Consider the following 23346-nt stretch of genomic DNA (forward strand, 5'->3'; position numbering starts at 1 on the left):
GGAGGGAGGGAGGCAGCTTTCTTTCTTTGGCAAGGGTGGGGTGGGTGGAAGCTGAGATACAGGATTGGGTTCATCTCTGCTCTGTTATTCTTAGTGCTTACATTAGCATAGTCTCCGGGAGCCCTGGCCATGGTTCAGCAGGGCACTACTCAAATGCAGAATATAAATGTTCATGTTCCCAAGCTCAGCTATTCAGAAGGAAGAAAAGAGCAGAGACAGACTGAGGAGTGTCATGGGCTACTCATTGTGATGAGCAGGAAGGAGTCTCAGGGCAGCAGCAGCACTGCAGCTGGAGAGCTGCTTGAATTGGGCCCAGGAAGCAGAGTTTAGAGGAATAGGAATTACTTAGGATGTCTAACTATTGGATAATTATCGCAGTCCCAATAATAATGCTGTTTCTTTGGACTCCTCCACCTTTGGTTTTTTGCCCAGGCAAAAGAAGAAACTGCATAGTGACATAGTTGTACTGGAGGCTTCAGTAACTTTTCTCTTTCTTTCTGTGAATGGGACTGTTCTTTTATGGCAAGAATCCTGGGGGATAAAATCTCCAGGCATGTATGTCATGCAAATATGCATAACAACATTGCTAAAGAGGCTGACTTGTCCCTGCAGTCCAGACTGCACCAACTGGTAAGTGATACCCCAGTATTTTCCTGGAATGATTTTCCACAAGGCTGTTAGGTGGTAGTCACACACACTTACAGGCTAATTCATTTCTCTCTGTTGCTCAGCTGCATAAAACAACCTCTTATCTCACAGTTTATAAACATATTATTTAAATAATTGCGAGTGCTACTCAGTTGCCTGGAGTGGTGTGAAAGCTCTTTGTACATGTGTGTAGCAGCACAGATATGATCCCAGAACAAGTTTAACTTCCCAGGTAAATCTTCATGTGGCTTTTCAACATAAACTATACTGCTAGCATTGAAGACATACACCTTCTTTTAAAACCATAGTCTCTGTGGGATGTCTTGTGGATTCTTCCCACAACAGATCAACAACTTTGAATCCTTTTTCAGAGAATTTAAATGCACTTTTTCCATGGTGAAAAATCATGAGAGATTCCTGTAAATCAATTAAATACTATGCTCGGTGGAATTGGGCTGCTACTACTACTTGGAGTGCTCAGTGTTTTAATACTTAAATTGTGGATTATTTTTAAGGAGTGGGGAATGGAATGATGACAGTAAGTAATTTACAATTATTCTTGCTGTTACCTAATGTTAAAAATGCTTTCAGATAATGGCTCTTCCCCTTAGTGACTACCAGTTAGGGTACTGAAAATCACAGAATTAAATACAAAATCTGAATAACTTTTAATGTGGGTTTGACTGGGATCATGTCATGTATCAGCAGAGGAACAAATGCAGCTGACTTGCTGATGTCAGATGGCAGAACTCCAAATGCTCAATCCCTCCCATCTGGGGTTTCCTTCATCTTGTTCATTTTTGGTTTCTAGTGAGTCTAGCACTTGCTAGGAAAACAAAATAATGCCAGATAGGACTTCTGCTGCTTATTTGTTCTGCACAGGCTATCCAATGCTAATGTTTTCAAGTAATTTTTAGTAAGGGATGCATGTTATTTACATTCCTGACCCTTATGGCATCTCTTTAGTAGCTGGAGCAGCTGGTGAGTGCTGTAAAGCTCTATAAAATGATCTACATAGTCATGATAGAGCCTATTGCAAAACCCTCCATGGCTTCTGAAAAATGCTGGCCTTGTCAGAAACCTCAGGGTGGAGCAGGTCTGGGAACATAAAGGTTGAGCAGGTTAATGATTAAAACTGTAAGAAAATGTTTGCACGAGTGTGACTTACTGTACTTCTGCCTCTCATTTCCTGGCTCTTAAGCCTGTCCTTAAAAATAGCTCAGTTCAGGCCATCCTATGGGTGGCACGGGATGTCCTTGTGTGTTTTCAGGCAGATCAGCTCCAAGCAGTCTGGGCTGCAGTTCCCTAAATCTCACACTTGCACAGGGAAGGCCACACTCAGGTTCAGTGAGTCAAGGCTGTCCTTGTAATACAACAGAGCAGGCAGGATGGAGTGTAACCTGTGTGTGTGAACTGTCAACAGCTCACACAATCTTCTGCACCTCTCCACAGGCAGGTTTGGAGCAGGGCTCTGCCTCTCTTGCTGTAGCTTGTCCCAGTTTTTCTCTTTGGATAACTGCCACTACATTATAAATAGACCACACTGCTAGGGCCTATATTCTGCTAAACCACGCAGATCTGGGTGCTTTCAGATATAGCTGCTTTCTGAGTTCAAAGTCCTGCTTGCTGCCAAACCCATTTTCTCTCCTTAGCAGAAGAATTTCTGTCGCTGTGGTTGATGCCAGAGGTAAAGCAACAGTCCTCAAATGCACCTTCACCCAGATTTAATGTAGCTTTGCCTCTTTTCACATTTCTATCCTCAGAGCGACTTCAATTAAACAGTTTCTCACATTTTGTGTTGAGAACTGAGCTGCTGCTCTCCCAGGCAGGATGAAATGGCAGGATTCAGCCCCTTTTCCAGGTCATTACACCAGCAGGTAAGAGACCATCAAAGCAGCTGACTCTGGGTTGTCACATGTTAACTCGGGCACAGTCATTTGACAAGATGTGAACAATATCTCCTGGTACAGGGTTTGGAATATATCACCACAAATTTGTGTTGGGCAAAGCTGGATGTGTGCTCAGCACTTCCAACCAAAGGGATCCCTGATGCCAAATCCAACCAGCCTGGGCCTGTTTCCCCACACAGCTCCTGGGAAGCTGGTTCATTACAGGGAACAGTACAGTGCTCCTGGCATTTCACACAGTGAGATCTGAGGCAAATGGAATACCCAGCAGTCCTGTTTTTAAAGATATCTACTTCACAGGAAAAGTTTAGCTGCAGTTTGTAAGTATATTTTAAAGCCATATTCTTTGCATTAAAATGCCTGGATCTAGGTCATAGTATCCTAAGATATTTTGGTTTTACTTCCAAATTTTTGATCTACTTCCTACAAAAAAAAAAAAAAAAAAAAGCCACCAAAACCCCACAAAAACTTGGCTCTTTCTTCCCTTGGCTACAGCTGGGCAAAGATTCCTGTTCTGCTGCCTGCATGGTTCACCTTAAACTCTCATCTAATAATCAAGTAAAAACCATCAGCTGTAATTGCACCTTGCAGGTCTCACAGGCAAAGACACACAAGTTTTTAACGTACTATTTCTGGTGATAAAGGAGGAACTCTATAAAAAGAGCAGAAGAACTTATGGTCACTCTTCTGGCATGTTCCAGAACAGAATTCTGCATCACCCATTGCTCAACAGCTCAGAATTAGCAAAGCTGAGACATGCAGCACAAAGTAACACCAGGACTGTTTATGTGAAACCCAACTGTTTGTGTTCCCACAGCCCCTCTGGGTACACATTCATTGGAAACTATTATAGGTGGGGAAAGATCTAAACACGCCTACCATGTTTTCACTGACATTATTGCTGTGAAATAAGATTTGTCTAAGGCCTTTTCTAATTTTTCAAAGTCATAGCAATATCTTTTTGCTTGCTGGAGCACTTAGCAGGATCCTTTCCTCATTTCTGCTTTGGAGTAGTTCCGTGCTATATAATAAACTGAGCATGACATAAAGGGGGTCATTTACAACCCAAATGCATGTGCATAACCATTTTCCTTTGAAAACAGTATGTAAACTGCAGAGCAGTGATGGTTTGAGATATTCTACTGCTGCCATTAAGTCATCCCTGAGCAACTCAGCTTTAGTAACATTTCAGTGTATAATTATTGCGTGTGTGTGTGTGTGTCATCCCGCTTTGGCAGCTGTGAGGTAAAGGCTTTGTTGTCTAGCGAGTTCCTCTCTGCTCCCTAATTTCAGACGTAGCAAACCCCGTACGGCCGCGGTGCTCCAGCGCTGGCCCTGTCTGAGCTCCCCAGCTGAGCACCCTGGATGACTGGAGAAGGGTGGTTTGGCGTTTTTAGGATAGTTTTGAGCTCGACCGTGGTTTTGCTCCTTTGGCAGATGAGCTCTGGATGTTGTTGCAGCATCAGCAGGGCCCTGCTTTGATCCTTGGGCCGTTCCGAGGCTCCTCGTCCCCGCCGGAATGGAGGCATCGTAAGCAGGGTAAGTTCTCCGGGAGCTCTGTGGGTGTTTGGGGCAGGTGATGTTTCTGGAGAGAGTGAAATCTTCAAGGGACAAACACAAAACCAACTGTTCAAATGGAGAAGGTTTTTCTGTCGTGCTTGTTTCTGTTTTTCTAGTTTATAAACCCTGAGCTGTGCCACGCCGACTCCTCGGGCATTCAGGAGTGAAGAAAGATAGACCTGATTTCATTTGTTTTTGCCAGCCCCAAATCACTGTTGCACTTCCTAATTCCTGTGCCAAGGGGATCCAAAATATAATATCATACAGGCCAAACTTTATTACATTCATCTTCCACTGAAAGTTTCAGTTACTGTGGAGACCGTTGAAAGTAAAATCCCCAGGCTTGGTAGAATAGTTTTTATTTCAACTCAGTAAAATTTCTTCTTTTCATTTAATTCAGAAATAAGCTTAAAGCACTTTTCCTCAGGGAAAAACATTACTTTTCAGAGTCTTTTAAAACTTCTGTTAGGAAAAACCTTCACAGAAAAGAACAAATTTCTCCCTGAGAAGCAAATGAATTTTTGATAGTGCATACTAATGCCCCTCAAAAGTTTAAAAATCTTACAAAAATATGAAACTCTTTTTCATCAAGTGAAACTTTCTGCTGATAGGACTCATAACGCTTTAAGTAATGCACAAAAGTCAAAATGAAGTTTTATCAGCTTTCCCCTCGGGGAGGGGAATTTCTTTTTTATGAGCCAGTAAGAAATTAGGTCGCAGGTGCTGGCAAGTGTCATGGGCTGTTGGAAGGATCCTGTGAATGGAACAGCTATTGACAGTCACTTCCACTCCTCTGCCCCCAGGGAAGAAGAGACCTTTGTGCCACAATATCACAGCTGAGGGTTTCTTTTGATTTGTAGGATTCTCTGCTTAGCCACTTCATTTATAGTTATTGAGCTGTGAAGTTATAGGTATGTATGATTTTTCTTGTTCTCAGGCAAGCACAAGGTGAGTCTGTGATAGTGTGTAAAGTACCTGCTTACTGTAGGAATGGCAGAATCCCATTCACCATTACAGATAAATACTCTGCTGGGGGTCAGATACCAAGTCCTCGATGTCCTCAGATCCCCTTCAAAGTAATTCTCAATACTATAAATCAGTGCAGTGGTTTTGTCTTGCTGCCGACTTCAAATAAGCCACTTCCCTGGTGGCCTGTAAGTAACAATTAACTTGATAATGGGAGTAGAAAATACTTACAATAAAAGACAACGCTCCATATCAGGTTACATAAGTGACATGATGTGACACTTTTCAGGCTGTTGCACTATTTTTCTCTACATCATAGATTAGAGAAAATGATAGTGCCCTGGAAGCTGCTGATGAAAACCCTGGCTTAGTTTTCCTGTAAGCATACAATTAATCGTGATTAAAAATGAAGCAGACGCTGCCTCAGCACTGTAACGAGGTACCTCTGCTGTTGTGCCTGCAGTTATTTACTTGTGCAGGCTGAGATCTCATTTAAAACAGGCTTTTTGGCTGAGACTACAGTCAAATGTCCTGTGTGCTTTTGAAAGCTTAGTCCCTGTATACAAAAGTGAAAATCTTTTTCCTTCCCAGAGTGTTTTCTTGTATTGCTGATGGTTCAGCAGCCCTTCATCATCCAGTACAGCTCCAATGCTATCTTTGACTATTTTCACCTCTCCTAAATGATGCAGCCTGTGCTTGAGCCACTGCTAAAATCTCTGTGGTGAAAACTGGCTGCAGATGAGGCTTTGAGCTGCTGCCCTTGCAGAAACGTGTTGCCGTGTCTGAGCAGCTCCAGCGTTGCTCACAAAGGAGAGGCTCTTCCCTGTGGCCACTGTGTGCTTTAGACATTTAACCTTGGTCTTAATTTCTCCAGCTCTTCCTGCCACTCTCTCTGACCCCTCTGACTTCACTCACCTCCCAACTGTGCCCCTCTCAATTTGGCAACTCCTTTTGCTGACACACTTTTGGAATTTTTAGTCTCTTTCCAGTTATTCTCTTGCTTTAAAGTCACTCATTTAGTGTAGCTATTTAATACCCATCTCCATCATATTCTGGTCCCCTCATATGTGATTTATGTCCAGTTTGCCTCTTCCTTGAGATGGGAAATGTCTTTGCCCGTACACTGCTTTGTATTCTTAAAGTACTTAGTAAGAAGTAAATAGCAGAATTATTTATGAACTGAGTAAGACAACAGTCATTTGTTTTAGCTGTGTTAAGACTAAATGTTTATCAGTGTATTCACTGACACAACATGTGTCTAGAGACTACGTGAATTGCATTTCCAGTGGCACAGACAAAAACCTTTCTCCTGCCTTGACTGTGTAATACCCAAGTTCAGTTCTTTTGTGCATTTACAGTGAAAGCTACAACGTGCTTAGTATGCAAGTGTACTAAGTAAAAATATTTTCTCTTTGTAAATTATTTCTATGGAAGTTGTGATATGAATTCTTAGGAAATGCATCCAAACTAGGCGTGTTTCCAAGTTGCTCTAGTGTGAACACATCTATCAATGGTAGAAAACACAATAAAAATTTATTTCCATGCCTGTTTCTTAAGCCAACCTTTGCAAGGTAAGGAGTCCTTTCCAATATTTGAAATTCCTATTCCATTTAATGCCAAGAAATGACAGCTGCTCTTACATGTGTTTGGACCCTGTAAGTTCTCAGTTCTCTGTATGTGGGATTGAAAATTCCCATAATTAAACATTTGTTGTTTATGCATTAATAGACTCTATTCAAATATCAATGTATTTGATATTCTGGCTCCTCTCTCACACCAGGTGTCATGTCTTTTCAAACACACTCCTCAATCTGCTTTTTGTATCTTGATATTCCCATAATGAAGGAATCATGGAAGGAATCGTTGACAGCACTGTGACAGGAGCAGAAAGTTTTGTGTGTACATTTGTCACATTAAGGAGAGTGGAGTAGGAGGGAAGAAATGTGTAGTTCATTTTGTGCAAACTTGCAGGCAAATTATTTTTGCCATTTGTCCTTGGGTATGGAGGGCACTCCCCTCATTTCCTGGGAAATGCATCCCTGACCTCGTAATGGTTTTACATTCAGTGAATTTTAATGTATCCTGAACTCACCTTCTCGCTTTCAAATTATCCTGGGTGATTTAAAATGATGCCCTTGAGTGTTAGATTGAGAAACAGGGAGATAGTTATTCATTATTACCTACAGAATTCATGCTGTGGGTGTTCAGAAACAGGTAATGTGCATTAAGATCCTTTTGTGTCATGTGGTGGTGACAATTTCCACCCAGTAAAATCATGATTTTTTTTTTTCTTCTTCCTGAAGAAATGTTGAGAAATGTCACCAGGACAAAAAAATTCTGGATATTATGCATGTGATGGTTTAGCTGAGCTCAACCTGGGCATTGGATTCAGTCTCTTCAGCTCTTCTAATGCAGTGAAAAGTTTCAGGGATTTTTTGTTCACTACCCTTCATGTCTGGAACCTTCCTTCGAATATTGTATCAGTTGCACTGACCTTCCTGAAATTTTTCTGGAATTTACCACTTTTCTGAAATTGTATTGGACAAAGCAGACTACTCAGATTAACTGTAAATATTCACAAACTTTAGAGGTACTTCTAAAAGTCATTGAGCTCTTTTCTTCTCTGAATAACATCCACTGTTGTTGTGATTGACAGATCCCCTTCAGTTTAATTTAGGCACAGGCTTGAATTTATAGTTCTACTGGTGCCACTTTTAATGGTACTTCTCCTAGAATTAAATTTAATGAGTCAAGTATAAAACTCTCCTGCTTTGATACATGAAATGGCATGTGCTTAACAAGTGAAAAATGAAAAACTTAAAAAAAGCCCAATCAATATTTGTGTGTTTATTTGTGTATAAATAGGCAATTTGGTCACTAAACTTCCTTCAAATGAACAGGAGTCAAGTAACCATGAATCTCTCTGCTGCAGGAACATGATTAAAGATAACAACGAAGTTGTTCCACTAATGGGCAAGAAAACAAATCCGTCTGGAACTCCCCCTTCAAACCAGCAAGAGAAAAAAGTGACTGAAAGCACCCCCACGAAGAAAAGGTAGGACTCCAGCTCAGCCCAAACCACTAAAACTCCCTGGTTTACCTCCTTCAGTTGATGTTGGCACTGAAATACCACTGACATCTGTATTTACACTGCAAATATGAATGAGAGAGACCTGGTAGGACAAGATGCCTTCACATGACCATGCTTATGCTGTTTATGAGTGGAAGAGTTAGGAACACATATGATGTGTTTACTCTAATGGGACAAATATTTAACCCTTGTCCCAGAGCCATCAGGCTCATATACCAGTCTTTAAAGTCTGTTTCTGATCTATTTTGATTAACAATACTTCATTGTTTTATAAAATATTCACTTTAATTCATAATTTATATTAGAGATTAATAAAGGGACTACGGGTTTGTATTTAATATGAGTGGGGAAATATAAGCTGTAATTCCTACCTGATACCATGCTATTGAAGTGAACTAAGTTGCTGTAGAGCGAGGATGAATTTTCATTCATAAACTTTTCACTCTGGATGATAATTACTAGTTATTATGGCAATTTCTGAAACTCTGAAGGCCTAGGCAATTGTGGCTGTTCTGACATTTATAATTCTCAATAATCAGAGAATTACTTTTCACAGAAATGGTGCCATTAGTTATTTGAGACCCACTGCCTGGGTGGTCCAATTTGTCTTTCTGTCATTAAATTCCAAAAGAGAAGCTCTTTGGTGGCATATGGGGGAGACGAGGTGTCTGAGCAGCTCGTGATACACCCAGAACTTCAAAAAGGGGCAATTTTATGGGAGATTGTGTGGTTGTAAGATCACTGCCAAACCCAAGCCCTCAATTACTTACCTCATATCTCACATTCAATTTTGTGGCCTCCAGAACAGTAACTGTGGGGTTTTTACCACCTCTCACACCAAGAGAGGTGTGGCCCACAACATTCCTGTGATACACAGCACCGAGGTCCCATGAATTTTAATGCAGGGGTTTAACATGTTCTATTAATTATATGTTCCTGTGCTGCTTTATCCTGTTGCTGCAAGACACTTCCTCGAACTGTGCCACCAGCAGCTGCTGCACTTCCAGGGTGGCATCTCTCACTCAACAAAATGTACTGGCAATATGCATTTTCTTGAAAGACAATGACATTCTCTTCTTGAAGGCCCAGGAATTTGGATTAACAGTATATAATTAAGTACAGGAAAACTGGGAGGAGGCTGCAAACGTTGTCAGAGCCTGCTGATGTTTGTGGGCAGTGCACCAGGGCCACGTAAGCATTTGGGTATTTGTTGGCAACTCTCCAACTGCTTTGCACGGTGGCTTTGGGGTTTTTTTTCCCCCATGATATCCCCAGGTAACCCACATGCCAGGGTAGGTGAGGTCTGGCAGCCTCCAAAACAGGGTTCACTCCATAGCTGCTGTACCTGCCAAAACCTTCAGCAGGAACACACTGGTGGGAGAGCAGGAGCTGCTCTGAGGCATCAGCCTGTGATGCACTGTCCCCTCAGGTGAGAAGGTCCAGCAGAGCCTAGACCTTGACACTTCTGGCTTTAGGGAGCCTCACTGTAGCCTTCAACAAGTCCCTGTTGGGACAGCTCCTGCACTTCATGGTCAGGGAATGCAAAAAACCAGGATGAACCCCTGTTTTTTCCACTCCTCCACAGTCCCTCTGCCAAGTCCAGACCTCAGTGAAACAGCAGTGACTGGCACAACTGATGGTCCTGGTTCTGTCTGGGTTTTTCCTACCCTCTGCCCAGGTAATTTCAGGGACACAGTCCTGCTCACCAGAAGTGACATTTTACTTGCTGTCTGCTTAGAACACATTCACAGGCACATCTCAAATGTTAAAAGGTCATAAAAGTTTAAATAACTACACACAGTGAATTATCACTTGGGTCACCAAGCCATTGGAAAGTGAGATGAATTAGGTCATGCTGTTTTTAGCAAACATCAGCAGGTTGTTCAATAGGGTTCTAATAACACTACATTTTAGCATTAGTACATGTACTTGACTTCAACAGGATTCTTTGGGGAAGTTGCAGTTAAAAAAAGAGAAAGAAATACCCTGTGGACTAAACCATAAATATTAAATGAATTGGAAGCGTTTTCCAGGTGACTACTGGAACATTTTTAGAAATGTAACACAGTTTCTGAACAACAGCCCATGTGGGAGTTGCTACACCCACCACTGGAACTTCTCTCTCTGTGGTGAACTGTAGCAATGTTTTAGTGAGATCCAGTAATACCAAGCCATTGATTTTTGCCTCTCAACTCTGCAGGCTTTTAAAGGATGATATCTTCCTATTCTTTTCATTTGCCTTTTCTGTGTTGCTTCAAATTTTATTTTTCACTATAAATAATTACATATATATTTATATAATTATTTATCAGGAAAAAAATAGTTAAATGTCATGCATGACTGGCAAGAGGACACAGTCAGTCCTGGCTGGTGGAAATGCCTGATGTCATTTAACATGTGACCTTTCAAACATTCTGATTTCATCATTATCACTGCTGGTGGGTTTGAAATGATCCATCTGATGGCTCCTGGCTGGAGAAAAAGGGAGTAGGATGCAGTAGATTAAAAAGCAGTTGTGTGTGTGTAGTTGGGCAGTGACTGGGGTTGCATTTGGCTCTTTGCACTGGAGCTGAATGCAAGGCTGGTTTAGGGCTGCTGGGGTTGCTCTCAGACATGTCAGGATCTGATGCCATGTGTTCTAAAAATACCTTAGGAATTTTGCCCATCTGCCAGCATGAACGAGCTGGGCACAGTGCTGGAGGTTGGGATCTCCCCAGGGAAAAGCAGATAAGCCTCTGTTCCAGCATCTTGTTAGGTAATGCCAGAAAAGATTAATTGTCAAGCCTGCCCTAGGTATGTACTTGTAGAGCTCTGCTTGGTCTGTGGTTGGACTTGTCTTTTATTAGTAATATTTTTTAAATGCACTGTCTTCAACAGTTCCCACTTTTTCCTGGAGATTGATGGTTTTGAAAGCAATGCCACTCCAAATAACACATCTCCCCCTGTGTTTTCAAAACCAATGGATTCAAATATTCGTCCCTGGTAAGTTATAGATGCATCTGCAATAGTCATACTGCAAATATATCTATTTTCTTTCCAGCAGCTACTCCTTATTTCCCCTTAGACTCCAGGGCTAGAATTTCACATGAGTTTTCATAGCTTCTGGTCAGTTCAAAGACAGAACTTCACAGGAGTCCATTGTTGATCAGTAGATGACTTATCTTTATCTACTGCTGACACTTGCATGGAATAAATCAGGCCTCAGTTTGGAGTAATTTTAAAATCAGTACTTTTTTTATTCTTAGCCTCTCATTAATGATACATTAGAACAAACTCCACAGCTTAATTTAGCAAACCCTGTTCCCAGCTGGGTGCTGACGTCCTCCCTCTATTGCTCATTAGCAATCAAACAACATGGAACTGCTGAGTGGGAAATATTTAAAGCAGCCATTTATGCTGAATGAATAGAGGAAAATTATGACTGGGAAGAATGCACGTCATTTTTCAAAATGTGTGAGGTGCCAACAGCCAATAACGATGAGTAAGGGAAATATGTAACAAATCTACCAAAAGCCCAGAATGGCCAAAGGTTTTTGTGTTTCTGATGGGTGTCTGCTCAGCTTTTTGGAATTAGCTGACAGCCTGATTTTGGTTTCAGAGGAGAGGTATCCAAATTTCTTCCTCTCATTCAGGGACTGACCTGCACAAGACACACACAGTTTTTGCCAGAGATTCCTCAGTTTTCTGCAGGAATGACAGATGGGATAAAACCAGACTCTGAGCTCTCAGCTTTAGTTCAAAGGGAAGGGAATACCTTCAGAGCAGTGCTGGACACTTGCATGGCTGTCCATGCATCTGTTTTGTCAATAACTTGTAGTTCATATTCCTGAAATTATTAACCTGAGGAAGTTCATCAAATCTGAACCTTGCAGAAAACAAAAATAAAAGTAAGAAAAATTATAATGAATTTTAAAGTCAGATCTGCTTGTAGGGCTGTCTGGAAATTATGTACAGCAATTACAAAATACTAGTTCCATTGAAATTCTCTAAATATATTACCTAAAACGTATTTAAGGCCCAGTCCTCAACTTCTTTTAGGTGAAGCTTCCATTCAAGTCAACCACAAAATGTTCCTGAGTTGCCAACAGTGTTCTGTGTAGTAAAACTTTAGGTAAATCACTTCCATTCTGGGCTTGCAACCCACGTACTGCTACTGATTTAGCACTTGTTTTGTGGCAAATGACAAATTAAGCATGTGAAAAGGAAGATTGTAGCCTTCAAACATTCAGGATGATGCATAAAACGCAGTGATCATTTAAAAAAAAAGGAAGAAAAAACTTCTCACATTTTCAGGATCTGTAGCGAAATAATATAACACAAAGCAGATTGCTTTCCTAATGTGTTTTTAAAAAATATAATAAAATCCTGTGAGTCTCTCAATTTTTACCACTTATTTTAAAATTCATGTGGGAAATAAAATTCCAGTGTTAAAATGCACAATTTCAAATTAGACTAATTTTAACTCTGCTGCAGATACTGCCTCCTACCACTGACTGATTCTTCATGCAGTTTGCTAAAATATCTTTTAATATCTTTGCACATGTGCTTTTCTGTTTTCTTTAGTGCTTCTGGAAATGGGGAAGACATGGATTCCCCACAGTCTCTTCAGGATGATGCCACTGAGTACAGTCCTAATGTGGACAGTTGCTGGTGAGTGGAGACAGGAATATTTTTCAGTACATTTTTAACAGATTAAGTTTATGACAGGGAAGATAATCCTTATTTTGCCTGCCATTGTTTAAGGAAAAAGGTCACGTGTGTGCACACATTTCTGATTCCTCTATAATTAAATGTTGAATTAAACAACTCTAATCTCTGCTTTTCTCAGATTTCATGCTTAGTGTGAGGATTCTTCATACATAAAGTCTGTTTTCTAGATGACAACACAGGACCTACACACCATGCACAGCTAGGCATGAGATGGGGGTGTTTCTGACTGGGGAAATTATTAAATCATTCTTATTCCAGAATAATGGATGATCAGGAAAGAGGTGTCAGATATGAGGTTAAAAAATCTTCTGCTGGAGTGCAGCATCAGGAACCTCAGCACTGAAGTCAGTGAGTTGTGGGCAGGTCAGAGAAGTATTTCTCAGCCTTTGTTCTGGGTGAACTGATGAGAACACAAAACAAAATACTTGAAAAATGTGCTGGTTTATTATAAAACACCTCAGTAACCACTTACCTGCAAATAAGCAAACTGGGAAATGTTCTGTGAGATCCATGCCGAGATATATGTGGAAGCAGGGCAGGTATGGGTTGTCTGAGGCAAGTAATTGTATTTTTATTCCCTCTTCTGTAGAAAATAACATAAAAAATAGTAAATGTAATCAGGAATTTCGTTATTTCTTACAATCCAGTGCTAACATGTCCCAAGGACCTGAGCAGACCAGTGCCAGGAAGAAGCTGAAGCGATTCCTATTCCGGGCAGTGTCGGAGGGGAATGTGGAGGAGCTGCAGTGTCTGCTGGGGGAGCTGAAGGAGCGATCCAGTGCCTGCACAAACATGACTGTGCCAGGTGAGGGGTGCAGATACCCAGGGGAAGATTGTTGCCTCTTCTGGCAGCACATTTGTAGCCTAAAACTGGGAATTATCTCTGTGCAGCAGCTACTTCCCTGTGAATTTGGATCTGTCTGGAGTTATGGTGGTGGAATGTCCAACAGGAAAACTAGTGGTTAATAGTTTATGTTCATATATATCCTTCAGGTTTCACCCCTAATTAACAAAAGTTTAGTAAATCATGCTGATCTAATCCTAAAAATTCACTCTTGTAGATTATCTGATGAAAAAATTCACAGCTTCAGATACTGGCAAAACTTGTCTGATGAAAGCTCTGCTGAACATCAATGAGAACACAAATGAGATTGTGAATATGCTCCTGTCCTTTGCAGAAGAAAATGGTATTCTGGAGAGATTTATCAATGCAGCTTACACAGAAGAGGCATATAAAGGTACTGCCATCTGATACCAGTTTCAGGTATATGGTTAAACATACCATCCATAAAATACCATTCTCCTCAAACACTCTAATGATGGTTTAAATTCCTAAACCTACTTTAATTCATTTATTCACTGGTGCTATTCACTGTGAAATATCATTGATATTTCAGAATGTACTTGAGAGATTCCTGTGTCTGTTTTTCCAGGCCAGACAGCTCTAAACATTGCCATTGAGAGGAGACAGTATGAAATAACCCAGAGCCTCATAGAAAAAGGAGCTGATGTCAATGCTCATGCCCAGGGTATTTTCTTTAATCCCAAACATAAGCATGAAGGCTTTTATTTTGGTAAGTGGAAATGTGGTCTTTCTGGAAAAGTTAGGAAGGAATACCCAAAGCTTTTATAAAACAAGAGCTTAACTCAATACAATCAATATGTAAATGTACTTTCATATGTTAAGATTCTTAACACAGTCACTCTTTTATAATCTGATTTGTAATAAAACATGAACACATGTTGCATTTTATGATCTTTGTAGGTGAAACTGCGCTGGCATTAGCTGCCTGTACCAACCAACCAGACATAATTCAGCTGTTAATGGACAATGCCAGGACTAATATTTCTTCTCAGGATTCCAGAGGAAACAATATCCTCCATGCATTAGTTACTGTGGCAGAGGACTCCAAAACTCAGAATGACTTTGTAATCAGGATGTATGATATGATATTGTTGAAAAGTAAAGACAAAAATTTGGAAACAACAAAGAATAAGGAGGGTTTGACACCACTACAGTTGGCTGCAAAAACTGGGAAATTAGAGGTGGGTACTATTTCAGTAGCATCTAAGAGAAACTAGTGCTGTGACACATCCTTTTTCAGCCTGGTTATGCTGCTATGTATCAGTAGTATTTAGTGAGCTGATTTTGTTTAAAACACAAGCAAACATTTTCATTGCCACATTGCTTCTACCTTTCAAGGTTTCCCTGTAACTCCCCCTCTCTGTACAAAATACACATTGTTTAAAAACAGCTTGGCAAACTCTTCTGTTGCACAGAAACTCAGAAATTCTGCATTTATTACCATATTGCACTTATGCAACCTTTGAACAGTTTCAGAAAACTCACTGGAACTGCTCTGTTACACTGCTGTAGAATTTGGTTTTCAGAAATCTACTGAATTGTAAAAAATTGGCAATGGGATAACTTAGAAAAGAATTGATTAAGTTGAAGGAAGACATAAATGAACACATGGAAAATTTTGCTTTTATCCTTTAGAAAAATGACTCTGACAGAAAATATGGAGGCATTAGAAACTCTGTATTTAATTCTTGGAGGTCTTTCATCTCCAACACACAATTACAAATACATTGACTTTGCACAACTGTACAAAATGTGACAGGCAAAAGGTTGGGGTTTGGGCCTGTGTGTTCATGTACTTTCCCCTTTCCCATGACCAACACAGCTGCTCACAAATGATCCTGTTAATGTTTTAGATTCTGAAATACATCCTGAGCAGAGAGATCAGAGAGAAGCCAAACAGGAGCCTGTCAAGAAAATTCACAGACTGGGCTTATGGTCCTGTTCAGTCTTCTCTGTACGACCTGACAGAACTGGACACCACTGCAGACAACTCAGTGCTGGAAATCATTGTCTATAACACAAATATTGGTGTAAGTTACCTATTTTTAAAATACAGATCCATTTTTTCCTAACAGTACACTCATTTCAGATGTGTTAGTCTATGTATTCCAATGAATTACTTGTAAGAGTAAACTGTAATTTTTGTTCTCGGTTTTTGTATCGGGAGCAAGATAAATTTTATACCTCTGTAGATGGTCACCTGTAAGTGAATATGCATTCAGCTCCTGAAACATGGGCTAGGCATTTTGGGAATGTCTTTTCCTACATTAGAAGCATTAATTTACCTTGTGTTTAAGTATGGCCAAGCTGGTCAGGCCAAATAAACTTCACTTAATAGGTATGTCTTTTACATGTTTAGGAGTGTTTGCTTTTCAAAGCCAGAATTTTACATTTGCTGAATTCTAATACTGCCATAAAACCATAAGACCAGAAGTTCACATGACAGTTTTAGCTCCATCATAACTTACCAGAGAGAGAATGGCAGGTTACCCTAGCATGAGTGGGAGCTGTCCTATTGCATCTTGTCACGTTGGGGTCTGACCCGTCTCTGAGCACAGATGTGTTTCTGGATCAGAAAGGGTGGGAACTGAATGAAATGCACAAAATACATGACTGAAATTCAAGTCTTAATTGGTTTATTTTGGTTTTTTTTCCCCTACAGAACCGTCATGAAATGCTGACTTTGGAGCCTCTGAATTCCCTCCTGCGAATGAAATGGAAGAAGTTTGCACGACACATGTTTTTTATGTCGTGCTGTTTTTATTTCCTGTACAATGTAACTTTAACATTAGTTTCCTACCACAGGCCTAATGAAAATAAAGTGAGTACAGTGACTGAATCTCACCAAATTTCACTGACTTAAAATGCAGTAGGGTTTCCTGAATTATATTGAAAATGCTAAACCAGAAGCAGTTGTGGGAATATCTGACTGTAGGGAGACCAGGCTCTGCCACGTCAGGTACCTGGAAGGAAGCAGAGCAGTAAGAGGATATAACTACATTTACATTTTGTGAAAATGACCCAAAATACAAATACATGATACAAAGACAGCTTGTTAAATTTCTAAAAGTGTGGAGAAGGTATTTTTCTGTTAAGAGAGAAACTTCTGCTATTTCAAACATATATCTGTGAAGGGGCTAATTCTTTAAATAAATTGTGAAAAAAATCCTTACAGAAAGGGAAAGAAATTGTGTACCCATGTGGGGAGGTTTCTTGTTGCTCTGCCTTTTACCCTTCAGGTAAAACTGAGTCCTTAATTTTGGACCTGTCTTGCAGGCTCCACCTTATCCACTTGCTCTGACACGTGGAGTGGGATGGCTGCAGCTGTCAGGACAGGTGATGGTTATGTTAGGAGCAATATTTTTAGCCATTAAAGAGGTAAGACTTTTTATTAACAAATATATAAATAACTACATGAAGAACTTCTCTAGATTTATGAGCATGCTGATGATGATTTTATTGATACCCACAATACATGTGGAGTATCTTTGATATGTGTAACTTTTTAAGTCTTTGGCACAATACGTCACTTACCAGAATGACCCTGGTTGTATATTTGAATGCACCTGTATTGCTCTGTGAAACAGCTATGAGGGTGTTTTCCCTTCAAATTTTCAAGGCAGAGATTTGATATTTTTATAACATCAACATTGTCAAATTACTAGCTTTAAGGACACTTTTGAATTAGAACTTCTACTGGAAAAAACATGGTATAATTTTGCCAAATACTGGAAGTCATTAAACCCAGTAACTTTTAAATTATACCAGACATGACAGAATTTTAAACTTAGAAGTTACAGTTGTATAAAAAAACCCAACTCTATTTCTGGAAGTTATCATGTCTTATTAGTAGATGCATTATTTTAGAACACTAATGAAATTATTTTGAAAACTAGATTTTGAGACCTGTTTTCCCTCACTACCACCTCTATATTTTCTATATCTGTCTACATAGAGTGTAGCCATCTTTCTGCTCAGGCCCTCAGACCTGCAGTCAATTCTCTCTGATGCCTGGTTCCACTTTGCATTGTAAGTCTGATGTGCACATATATATTTTATGCTCTGTATAAAATGCTTCTGTATCTCATGGTCACAGGGAATGTGCTGCTGTAGCAGATGCTCATCTTTTTCTCTAGATTATCAGATTTAGAGGGATGGATGTAATCTTACCTGCAACTTTTCTGTAACAACTGTTTTGGGGAGAATAGTTCACTGAAAGTCAACTTTAATAAATATAATCCTTATATATTGATATACTTACACCACCTGTACTGATCTATTTTATTGTTAAAAAATAATGACAATATTCATGGGGAGAATACAAAGCAGAATGCAATTACAAACTAAGCATAAAGAGTGAAGAAGTCTTGTTTTCATATTTTTCCACTGTGTTGTTAGTTTTGTGCTAGTAATTTCTCTTTTACATATATGTGTTTGTTTTTTAACAGTTTTATACAAGCTTTGCTTGTGATCTTCTCTGTCTTTTTGTACTTGTTTTCCTACAAAGAACACCTGGTGTGTCTTGTTTTGGCAATGGCCCTTGGATGGGCCAATATGCTCTATTTCACCAGAGGTTTCCAGTCCATGGGCATTTACAGTGTGATGATTCAAAAGGCAAGTTTTTCTTTTGTTTTACCTCCTTTACAGTCCTCACTTGTTCTACAATCCATATCAAGTATATTCAAGCAATTTAGGTGTATTTTATAGTTCATATTGAAATATCTTATTTTCAATTTATACATATTATTTCAGCAGGGCACACTAGATAACTTCAATGACAGAATCTAGTTTATATCTTCAAACAGACATTTTATTATATTAAATTATTATACTAAATATAATTGTGGTTTTTTTCAACAAATGTAGTTCTGCAATTTAATTGCATCATATGCTGTAATGTCTGTATTGTACAGAATTAGTCACCCTCACTCAACACATCAGGCTCTCAAGCATGAGATAACAAATCAGACCTTTATGTTTCTCATTGAGACTAAACCAGTTTACTCAATGAAAGCAGGCTGATACTTTACTATGTGCCTCACCTGTATCCCTGCAGAATTCATAAGCATAAAACTAGTCCTCAGTTTTACTTTCTGACAACTATTTCATTTAATTTCTAGGTCATCCTGCAAGATGTGATAAAATTCTTAGTTGTCTATATCGTGTTTTTGCTGGGATTTGGCGTAGGTAAATATTACTGGAGAAAAGCACTGATGCTCTGTGTGAGTAAAAATTTTAGCATTATTATTCATAAGAACCCTGTTTTCATGATGAGAGCTCACGTTGGGGTTTCTTCTGGATATTAAGTTTAGATGTGAACAGATGAGTCATTTGGCTCTTAATTGCCTGCAATTCCATTTGAACATGGGCTCTTTCTGCTTCCTGGAAATCCCTCATCTGGCTGCTGTGTGTTGCTGGGCAGCTCTGGCTCTCTTTCCCAGTGCACTGTGAATTCTTTAGGATAAAATGCCACCTATTCCTAAAGCATGACTGTGATTGAAATTTCCTCCTGCTTTCTCCTCAGCTCTTGCTGCCTTGATCGAGACCTGCCACGAGGGTGGCGAATGCCATTCCAACAGCAGCCTGGGGCCTGTGCTGATGGATCTCTTCAAGCTCACCCTGGGACTGGGAGATCTGGAGATCCAGCAAAACTCCAAGTATCCTGTCCTGTTTCTTCTACTCCTCATAACTTTTGTTGTGTTGACTTTTGTTCTCCTCTTGAACATGCTGATTGCGCTGATGGGAGAAACAGTGGAGGATATTTCTAAAGAGAGCGAGCACATCTGGAAACTCCAGGTTTGTTTGGGAGTTTGTTTAGTGAAGTACAGATGCTTGGGTTAAAATCTCTTGAGCTGTGTCTATGGTAACTCTTATGCTGACAGAACAGGTTAGGCATTAATGATAATACCCATTCATATATGTGAGTGAATAATGGAAATAACTAATTTCAGTGTCAGAGAATTGTAATAACTTCAGATTTAACAACTTCTAAAAGTAATATTGTGGCTTGGATTTCCAACCCATGCACTGTCACATACCTTCATGACTTTTGCTCTCCTGGATATGGTGTTTCACCATCACCAGGAATCTGTGAATCCCTATTTTCCCACACAGACAATCAGTGATGTGCCACGTTATTTGGTGTTGCTTGTGGGTGGTGGGATGGAGGCTTGACATGTTGTAATGAAGCTGCAAACTGCACATGCTGTGGAATCAGACAATGTTGGACATGGTTAACCATACTCATTTATTGTTAATAGAGAGCCAGAACTATTTTGGAATTTGAAAAATTCTTGCCAAAATGTTTGAGGAAAAAATTCCAACTGGGGGAGCGGTGTAAAGTGGCTGAAAACGACACCAGGGTGTGTTTAAGGTAAAGCAAAGCTAGATCACTGTGCTATCAATTCTGCCTTGGAGGCTACTTCAAGGTTACTTCTCCTCTTTAAAATATTCCTGGTATCTCTACAAATTATACCGGGTGTACAAAAATATAATTTAGGGGGTTTTTTTCAGTTGCGACCAATTGTTTTAAAAAAGGGAAGGTGTAGATAATTTTTTTTGGTAAGAAAACAGATTTTCATCTTCATATATGTCTTTACTGTGCAAATATCAAGTCTGCTTGCAGTAAATGTTACTTTGTCATAATCTCCTTTGAATGTTAGCTTAAAAGTAATTATATTTAAATTGATTGCTATTTGGTGATTAGCATATTAAAGAACAATGCTGGTTTATCAAAAATACTGAAGGTGTGTTTCAAGTTGTACTCACAGTGTGTTAAATTATAAAGCAGTCTTAGTATTATTCTCACCTTCATGTGGTACCTAACACTGCAAGGGACAGTCAGCCTTTTAGTCCCAGGAAAGCAAGTGTGGGTGGTAAAGTGTGACAATCCCAAGAAAGAATAAAAAGGAAAGAGCAGCAATGTAGCTGGGAGATAATGCATGATAATAACACAACTTATATCCAATATAAACAGGATTAATGAAGTGAAATGGACCGAGTGGAAAACACATGTTTCATTTATTAATGAAGATCCAGGGCCAACAGGTACTGTGGGATTTTATGACACTGTATTTTTGAAAGCTTTTCTTATAAATGCTTGGATATAATTTTACACCTTTAAAACCATAAAATCACATAATCTAGACGTTCAACCACACTTTACTGCTGCAAAAACTAATAGTTTACCTGGTAGGGGTGTTAAATTATTTTAAAAGATTTGAAGTGAGGGTTGGTTACAAACATTTAATGATTTGTGATAGATATTGGATGACAAATTGCTGCTAATAAATGTGGACCAGGAAATCCAAGAGACTCCTCTGCTGCCAGTGCTGGAGTGCTGTGGAAAAATGAACTCAACCTGAGTTGTCTAATGTCCCTCTGGCAGCAGGAGTCAGGACACAACAGGGGCATGTGAGGATCTGGGAGACTTGTTCTGAAGTTTCTTCTTGAGCCAATTAGCATTTATATTGCTTAAAGAATGAGCTCAGTAATATGGAAAAGGGGCAGCCAGAACAATTTATGTAAGATATGGTAGTAAACTGACACCTTGCTGTTTAAATAAATGCATATTTTTAACAAACAAACAAAAAAAGATGTACAAAACTTTGATCTTGCATACACAGTTTCTACCATATCCTGTTTTGTTTACAATGCATTTTTTTGCAGATCCAAGCAAAATTCAAGATAATTCAAGAACTAATAGCAAAAACACCTTGAATACGTTTGAAGAAATGGATGATTTGCCTGAAACTTCCGTTTAGCTTGTGCTGTATTTGATATGTGGCTGTTCTGAAGGTTAAAAAGCATCAGCAGTGGATGCTGAAAGCTTTGTGGATGTTTTGGACAGCTGTAACCAGCTGAAACACGAACTTTCAGTGACACAGTCTGATGGCTTGAACCCATTTAATCAGGGCAGCTGAACTGAAATAAAATGGACTATTCACTGGTTCAGTTTTGAGCCTCTCAAACTGTTGCTGTCCAAGTTTGTGTGACGCTACTCAAACTTGGCTCTAGAGGTTTAAGTGGATAAAAAAGGTCAAATGTGAGATATTTCTTCCTTTTGTGGAAAATTAAGGTCATCGCGATCCCAATCTGCTGGTTTTTGGAATCTGTTAACTCATGAGAAACTCATTTTGTACTCTGAACAAAGTTAAGTTCTTGCAATGGAGCAAAGAAAAGCATTTCAGTTCTGAAGACGACTAAATGAAGTATGTTATTTTGAAATAACCAAGTGCTGGATGCATTTGCAGCTTTTGCATTGACTGTCAGTGTTATTGGAGGCTCGGTCCCACAAGTTGGAGAAGCCTCTTCAGGTCCCAGTAGCTTTGCCTGATCTGTTTTCCTCTGTGCAGTCCCCAGGGTATAATATGGTGTTTACTGCTCTTTATTTATTACTAAGAGTTTGTGTCTCCCCATAAAATAATAGGGCAGAAATATCACTCATGATGGAGGATCTTTCTGACTTTGTCCCGTTCACGATGTCTTTACTTTTCCTCCTTGGTTTTTCCGTGCTGTTGCATCTTGCTACATAAAATAAGTTATTGCCTTGGAGGTTCTTCTGAATTCATTTCTGCATTCAACCACTTCAGGAAAATAAGTCAGTATTTCTTCCCAAAATGAACAGAATAAGTTCAGTGCAATGCAATTGCAGACTTGTTTTTATTCAGAGAACTATGTAATGCATTTCTGTGGCACTTTTTATTTCACTACCTGTGATGACCTAGTACTATGAATTATATTTTTAGTTTTCTATTTCATGTGTAAACATAAAAAGAAATATTTGTTCTATGTACTTTTAAATTTCAATTAATACATGATGTGTATTCAGTGTCATGGCTTTTCATCAGATCTGTTCACGTGGTGCCTATTTTAAAGGTGCTGTTTTAGGCAAGGCTCGGGGGAGCTCAGTTCTGTGTTTGAATGATAATGAGAATTGCATTGGATTTTACAGCCAAGCCTGCTGTGGGCAAAATGATCCCAAGGACTTTCTTACCCCAGAAGAGAGCGTGAGGGAAGGACAGCACAGAGCTGTTTGCAGGGATTGGGAACATGGCTCTCACTGCCCAACCAGCCTCCTACAGATGCTGAATCCTGTGTTTCCTACCACGGATGGATGGGATCCAGTGGAAACCTTCAGTTATGTTTGTACAGGGCAGAGGAATTTGAGGGGAAGGACCTTCACAGACCATAGAATACCTGAGCATTGTTTGCCTTTCTTAGTAGGAAATGGGAGTATGAGAAGAAAAATTCCTGTGGTCTTGGAATCTTTCATCTTTGCTGGTTAATTTTGCATTGAAACTGCCAACAAAGGATTTTGCCTTAGGACTCCACAGTTCTGTTTGGATCCTTTTCAGTGCCAGTTCTTGTACAAAGGAAAAAAAAAAATACCTCTTCACACATACTCAGGGGCCAGAGAGAACCGTGTTTCTGTGGGTTGTCACTGAACACAGGCTGAGAGGATGTGCTGTGCCAGTGTCCAGGTACAAAACCAAATGGACAAAGTGAGGAAGGAGCTGAGGGGCTGTTTCTAAAAGTTCTTGCTGAGGAAATACCCTCCTTGTGTGGCCACAGAGCTCTGGCAGATCACACAGGCTGGC

General features: G+C 39.7%; 1 protein-coding gene across 8 annotated transcripts; it reads left to right on the plus strand.

The window, feature by feature from the left end:
* Window positions 1-64: 64 nt before the first annotated feature.
* On the plus strand, window positions 65-23123 carry TRPV3 (transient receptor potential cation channel subfamily V member 3). 8 transcript variants are annotated; one of them, XM_027660327.1, is made up of 22 exons: window positions 65-630; window positions 2412-2525; window positions 2738-2875; window positions 3993-4094; window positions 4919-5026; window positions 8014-8136; window positions 11050-11154; window positions 12736-12822; window positions 13530-13687; window positions 13944-14120; window positions 14316-14456; window positions 14648-14928; window positions 15601-15777; window positions 16410-16568; window positions 17024-17125; window positions 17703-17776; window positions 18196-18361; window positions 18868-18934; window positions 19272-19543; window positions 20008-20120; window positions 20724-20794; window positions 21416-23123. In XM_027660327.1, the coding sequence occupies exons 6-22, from the start codon at window positions 8018-8020 to the stop codon at window positions 21508-21510; spliced, it is 2364 nt and encodes a 787-aa protein (XP_027516128.1). In that variant the 5' UTR covers window positions 65-630; window positions 2412-2525; window positions 2738-2875; window positions 3993-4094; window positions 4919-5026; window positions 8014-8017; the 3' UTR covers window positions 21511-23123. The 8 variants fall into 8 exon arrangements, with proteins under 8 accessions (XP_027516128.1, XP_027516126.1, XP_027516131.1 ...); XM_027660325.1 differs by lacking the exon at window positions 4919-5026; XM_027660330.1 differs by lacking the exon at window positions 4919-5026 and having other exon boundaries at window positions 22701-23123.
* Window positions 23124-23346: the final 223 nt, after the last annotated feature.

This window comes from Corapipo altera, unplaced genomic scaffold, assembly GCF_003945725.1.
Source record: "Corapipo altera isolate COAL_440 unplaced genomic scaffold, ASM394572v1 271, whole genome shotgun sequence".
Classification (NCBI taxonomy): Eukaryota; Metazoa; Chordata; class Aves; order Passeriformes; family Pipridae; genus Corapipo; species Corapipo altera.

What these genes read in the sequence shown, in the direction of transcription:
- TRPV3 (XM_027660327.1), top strand. Translation starts at nt 8,018, where the DNA reads ATGATTAAAGATAACAACGAAGTTGTTCCACTAATGGGCAAGAAAACA. An exon ending in GATTCAAATATTCGTCCCTG is followed by an intron (nt 11,155 to 12,735) that starts GTAAGTTATAGA and finishes TGTTTTCTTTAG; the next exon opens with TGCTTCTGGAAATGGGGAAG. An exon ending in TATTTTTAGCCATTAAAGAG is followed by an intron (nt 17,126 to 17,702) that starts GTAAGACTTTTT and finishes CTGTCTACATAG; the next exon opens with AGTGTAGCCATCTTTCTGCT.